The sequence below is a fragment of the Dendroctonus ponderosae genome, unplaced genomic scaffold, assembly GCF_020466585.1.
Source record: "Dendroctonus ponderosae isolate FM_Combo_2020 unplaced genomic scaffold, Dpon_F_20191213v2 Dpon_F_20191213_6, whole genome shotgun sequence".
Taxonomy (NCBI): Eukaryota; Metazoa; Arthropoda; class Insecta; order Coleoptera; family Curculionidae; genus Dendroctonus; species Dendroctonus ponderosae.
Window position 1 is genome coordinate 3,787,889 of NW_026018814.1, and position 6,000 is coordinate 3,793,888.

The following is a 6,000-nucleotide window of genomic DNA, read 5'->3' on the forward strand; positions in this document are numbered from 1 at the left end:
CTGTGATTAATACTCTAGCACCTTTAGCCTTAAAAGCGCATTCACCCCATAGGTCAAACTGTTCGTACTCCCTTACACCCCAAATCCGGTGAATGTTTATTTCGGAACCATTAACTCGCGTTGCCAAAACGCAAGTTTTTCATTTCCTAGAACGTTGCTCTACGCATTTCCAAAATATTTTGCATTTATGCCAAGGTTGATCAAAAATACCCACTCTATAACGGGAATCAAATCCATTTATATTATCACGACGTCATGGATGCCCATGAGTTTGCACGTTGATAACTCAAAATACAAAAGCCGTGACCTTGTTTGGGCTTATCACAAAAGATTGCAAATAAACAAGACGCATTTTCTTGACGTGTCTGTTACTAGTGTAATTGAACTAGAAAATTCCAGTAAACTGTGATTGGAGGACAAAGTTTATGTAAAACAGTAGACATTTTTAAGGCACATCAATTTATTTATTCAACATAGTGAAATACACAATACGAAAATAAATATTTTATAAAAATATATCTATATAATATAGTGTATATAAATAAAAATAAATATGGATTAGGACAAAGGCAAGCCTTAGATTGTGGTCGAATAAAATCCAACCTGAAGCGCGTTTCTTAACCGATAATTTTTTAAAATTTATTCTATACATACATAGATAATAAACGTCATTGTATTCACTTTAATATAACCAGCTGCCGCAATGGCCATAGCAAGAGCCTGACTGGCTTGTAAGGAGGCAATAAAGGAGCACCCATTAAAAAGCGCATCGGACAAAGCCGAAATACATTCGATGCTTACAGTTAAATGTTTGTAGTTAGGACATGTTTGACCCAAAAATATATTTCGTTTAATCTCTATTTAGATACAATAAATAATATAACAATTTGTCATTTTTCAATCTTGTCTCGTAATTATATGAACACCACTGAATTTTTTGATTGAGCTTTTCGCATCTTTAACTACGGTAAAATTTCGAATAAATTTCATATGCTTACGTTAGACCAAACAGCTTCATGGCATTGAAGGAACTTGCTAACGCCACTTCTTCAGGCTTCTTATCCATAAAGGCTGCGATCATTTCGACAATGGCAGGCAATGAACAAGGCTCGTTTCGTTGAAAAGTGCAGTAACGATGTAAGAATGTCATGGATCTATTTGGAAACGTTTGTCAGTTCAAAGCTATGAGTAAATAAGTCCTCTGAATTTGGGTAGAAATCAATTTGAAAACAGCTGAGAATATTTGCGATAGAGAACAATTAATGAGCCATAGAATGAAACAGTTGAGACACTTCCTCTTCTTCTTACCGTTCTGTTAGACCCTCTTTTACATTAGTAGGTAGCTTCGATGCTCTGGTATTGGGATACATAAACGGTGCGTCAGTTTCCACCACCAGCCTATCCAATGGGATCAAATTATCCACTAGCAGCTTCCGAACGCCGGTATCTGATTTGTCTTTACATAAGTAACCTGAAACACACCGAAAATTACAATACATCTGCCTTGAAATGTTCTATGTAAATGTAATTGTAAATGCTATTTACCGGTTAATCCTATGTATTATCCCTTTTGCAGATACGCCAAGGCGTTTTCCACACTCCCAGTGAAGCAGTGAACCAAAACGGGGGGCAGTTTATTCGCATACTTATCCAGAATTTCGGATAAGTCGCTAAAAGCGTCTCGTTCGTGGACAAATAGAGGCTTATTGTGCTCAATTGCTAGTTTTATCTGCAGGTAAGATCAATGAGCATGAGTGGTATGAGTGAAAGGCCACTTACATGTTTTTCGAAAACTGCCTTTTGATCTTCAGGATTTGAAAAATTTCGATTGTAGTCCAGGCCACATTCGCCAACAGCAACACATTCCGTATTTTGCACTATTCGACACAATTCCTGCCATGATTCTTCGTCATACGACTTTGCATCATGCGGATGAATACCTGCAAGTGATCTGTACTGAGAAATTGTTTCTTTATATGTAAAAGCTGTGACGAATCGGTCAGTTTCAAAGTGATGTAGTGTGGCCTTACCAGCTGTGGAATACAAGGTTCCTGGATATATCCTAGTTAATCTCAATGCTTCTTTGCTAGCTTTCACTGAGGTGCCAGTTACCATTATTTTCTGCACTCCTGGAAAAGAAACAACTTGCCTACATTCTCCTGCTGACTAAACCGATCTCAATGCTTTAATACCTGAATCTTTCGCCCTTTGCACCACACTATCCAAATCTCTACCATATTTCTTATTCGTTAGATTAGCCCCCACATCGATTAGAATGTAATTCTCGTAGCACTTTTCCATTTTAGCTGCCTTCATCAGGTCTTCGGCAACTGTGTGAACACTTTCAGTAGCCATGGAACGCAGTGCTCTAATAATCTTTAGGGCTGAAATTTTAATTAAAAATATTGGCTGACAACAAATTGCAAAAATGTAACCTCAACTTGTCACCACAGATCACAGACGTCTGTAACATAGATCTGTAATGTGAGCTTGTCAGTCGTGCCTAGCGGCAACCCAGATATTTTGCCATGCGAAGATCTTGGCAGCTTTGGCGTCGGTGAATGGCGCGCAGTTTGAAAATTTACATTTAGGGCCTTGAAGCATTTTTGTAAAACAGATTGAAGGAGCATATTTAAATGTGTTTGTGCATGGGTAAGAGAATTTTAAAAGTCGGTGCCAATTTGCTGCTGCAACACTTCCCAAATGTGTCCATGTGTTGATGGTTTCAAATGTTAAAGAAAAATGGAGAAATATTTAAAACATTTAGGAGCAGCTTTTTCGGAAAGGTTTTTTGGTCAGCAAATCTTTGCATAAAAAAACTCTCTAAAAAGTTTTCAAACTGAGTGCCATCCACCAGAGCTGTCAAGACCCTCGAATTCAAAAATGTCTACCGCTAACGCTAGACACGAGTCACTCTTCACTGTCAGTAGAAAGTTCTGATATATGCAACCAAACAAGCTCGAGGAGTATGGACACAATTTATTGAATTAAATTTCAAGTTATTTGAAAAATGTTTTTCTATCCTAGTAAAAACAGGATTGATTTCAGTTGACTTCCAGAGCTTTATCCCATTCGACAACTGCACTGTTGAACCACACGTACTTGCCCTTGATATTGGCTTCGAGGGCTAAAAATAGAGGGGCCTGCGCCCCCTCTTCTGTGGTTAAGGGACCCTTATGGCTAGACATGTCGGTATCCACATATCCTAAAACGGACAGCAAACTTATTGCAATGAAATGGACCTTTACGTATTTTCCCACCTGGATGGACAGAGTTAACAGCAATGTTGCGGCTCGGAGACTCTGCGTCAAACGCCCTTTGCTGGATCACCGTCAAAGCGCTGACGGCCACTTTTGAAACAGCATAGGCAGAAGATCCCCATCCTTCCTCTTGGTTTTTACCAGCATCAGCTGCCCTTTGGGTTTGAAGCGTTCGCATAAGGCCAATTAAGTAAGTCGCTGACTTACTGGACAAATTGCTCGACCAACTGGTTGAGACCGGAGACATCCAAAGAGACACTGCTTAGCTTCGATCTCAAGTCTGCTGATGGAATGCGTAATAAATGGCCTGCTGAACTGGAAACGTTAACCACTTTGGCGTTTTGGCGCAGTAGCGGAAACAGGGCATTGCACACCATCAAGGTGCCAAAGTAGTTCACGCGGATAGTTTCCTTGGCTTGTACAGCAAATGGCTCGGGGGCCTCCGTCTGGAACACAGACGATGTACAAATCTGGCTGGCACCGCATATTGGAGCCTCCAACCTTAAATGCAATGGCAGCGTTGTTGATTAATACATCAATGCCTCCATGCGTGGACTTGATGTGATTGCGAAAAGCCTCTACACTAGCCTGGTCAGTGATGTCAAGCTGATGGAACATGAGGCTACCTAACATGGGGAACCCTAACTGCTTCAGCGCCTCTACAGCAGCGGTTCCCCTTTTTATGTCCCTGGAAGTGAGGTAGACGTCTCCATTGTACTTTTCGCAGAGACCTTTGACTATGGCAAAGCCAATTCCTTTGTTGCTGCCGGTGACCTGATTAAAGAACAGAATGAATTTGTTATTAAAAACCGCGGGTCCTCAATGGAGAACAGTTGCGGTTTTCTGTCCCAATTATGTTTGGCAAAACTCACCACAGCTACCTTCCTAGTTGACGCCATTTTCTAGATGAGCATTCAAAAAACGCAAGTGGAAAGTATTGAAACAGGCGTAAACAAAAAAATTGAAAATTGGTTTAAAAAAAATATTCTGGTTAATCTGTCACGAGTCGCTCCACTTGTCTTTATCTATGAGTGGCTCATCGCAGTAACGCCTGTCATGGATCCATCATTTGGATTCAACGACACTAACACAAACTAACCTAAAATTTTCAATTTTGTTTTGTTTATGGACGGGTTGTTTACATACGCCTAGCGTTTATGACTAGTATATACGTTTTTATTAGTTTTCCCTTTGGAAAGTTACTTAAACAAGGAGAAAATGAAGTCCTGCGTACGCCATTATATATCATGAAGTTTATTGCATAAACAGGGATTGTTTAATGCCTTTCACGATTGATAACGTGTAACAACACAAACACTACACTTACATAATTGCTTCTTGTTAAATTATGAAAAACTTTCTAAAATGTTCAAACTAATTAGTGATGAGCAAAGCAAGACCAAGACTTTCTCTTGATTAAAAGAGCAAGTCTTGGTTTTGATCTTGGTCTTGGTCTTGCAAGTCCTGCTTTTATATAAGCCGTAAAATGCAACGGAATTAAGTTAATAACAAGAATAATAGTTAAATTAAAAGATAATAATAATCAATAAAAAAAATATCTTTTGCACTGCCTGTTAAGATCCAGAAGATCTTCATCCGGAGAAATTTAATATATTTTTATGTAGTGTAATTTACATATTCTAACGAAAGTGTAACAACAATGAAACAGTAAACGGTAGATATTTAAATATTTTGATTGGGCTTACAGAATTTTACTGATGAACTATTGAAGAAACTCACTTATAATAATGCACATGATTCGTCGCAAGGATTAATTTATATTACTGTTTAAACAGCAACTATGTGCAAGGACTCTGGCAAGGAATATTGCAAAAATAATTACTAAAGTACATTGTAAACTGTTCATAGAAATTTATTTACTGCTTGAGATTTTACTGTTTTAATTCTCCGATCCGCTCAAAATACGAATTCGCAGGCACTTCGCTATGAACATAAAAATCTTATATCTAGTTCGAGTTTAACATATATTCAAAGTAAACCATCTGTCTGAGTGTCTATATGAAAAACGGTACCGCTAATTAATACATTTGGACTTGTCTTAGGAAAAGTTTGACAATCTGTGCTTTGCACAAAATAACATTGCAATTCAAACATATAATGTATAATTTTTACACGATTCAAATATTATTTGAATTGAAAATATTGTTCGTGATGTTTGTTTTGGTAATGGATGAGGTTTAGGAAATGCTATCTGCCTTATGGCTGATTACTTGTAAAACCCTTTCGCTCATCGCTGAGGTACTCCTTCGCTTGCCCTGTTTATTCAATGAATAAGGATAATAAGGATATGTAATGGCGTACGCAGGACTTCATTGTCTCCTTGTTTCAGTAACTTTCCAAAGGGAAAACTAATAAAAACGTATATACCATAGCCATCAAACCTACGCGAATGTATACAAGCCTTCCATAAACAAAACAAACTTAAAATTTTTAGGTTAGTTACGTTGAATCCAAATGATGGATCCATGACAGGAGGCGACACTAAAATTCTCCGCGAACCTCGCATTGCGCGAGCGCGAAATTTAACCGTAGCCCGCCTCAGCTGACTGTCGAAAAATTGGCGCGCATTTTAAACCACTTTGTTACTGATAAGATGTATCACATGTATATGAAACTTGAAACCACCCCCACTAATTGCCCTCCAAAAACGGTTTAACGGTCCAACGCTTCCTGTTCCCTGTTGCTAAGGCAGACTTTTGTCTTTGCTTCCATCGTATAG

The 6,000-nt window shown here is 38.5% G+C and overlaps 2 protein-coding genes across 2 annotated transcripts; both read right to left on the reverse strand.

Moving 5' to 3' along the window:
- Positions 1-827: 827 nt before the first annotated feature.
- On the reverse strand, positions 828-2,460 carry LOC109534142 (3'-5' ssDNA/RNA exonuclease TatD). The gene is given in 7 exon segments (XM_019899719.2): positions 828-1,154; positions 1,309-1,471; positions 1,546-1,729; positions 1,780-1,940; positions 2,031-2,129; positions 2,193-2,384; positions 2,442-2,460. Coding segments are annotated over 6 exon segments (930 nt in total). The 5' UTR covers positions 2,356-2,384; positions 2,442-2,460; the 3' UTR covers positions 828-994.
- Positions 2,461-2,965: 505 nt separating this feature from the next.
- Positions 2,966-5,970, reverse strand: LOC109534143 (carbonyl reductase [NADPH] 1). Its single transcript, XM_048667597.1, has 6 exons — positions 5,649-5,970; positions 4,133-4,359; positions 3,762-4,034; positions 3,468-3,706; positions 3,261-3,415; positions 2,966-3,205 (listed from the first exon to the last, which is right to left on the reverse strand). Exons 2-6 carry the CDS (start codon positions 4,157-4,159, stop codon positions 3,045-3,047), a joined length of 855 nt encoding a protein of 284 aa, XP_048523554.1. The 5' UTR covers positions 4,160-4,359; positions 5,649-5,970; the 3' UTR covers positions 2,966-3,044.
- Positions 5,971-6,000: the final 30 nt, after the last annotated feature.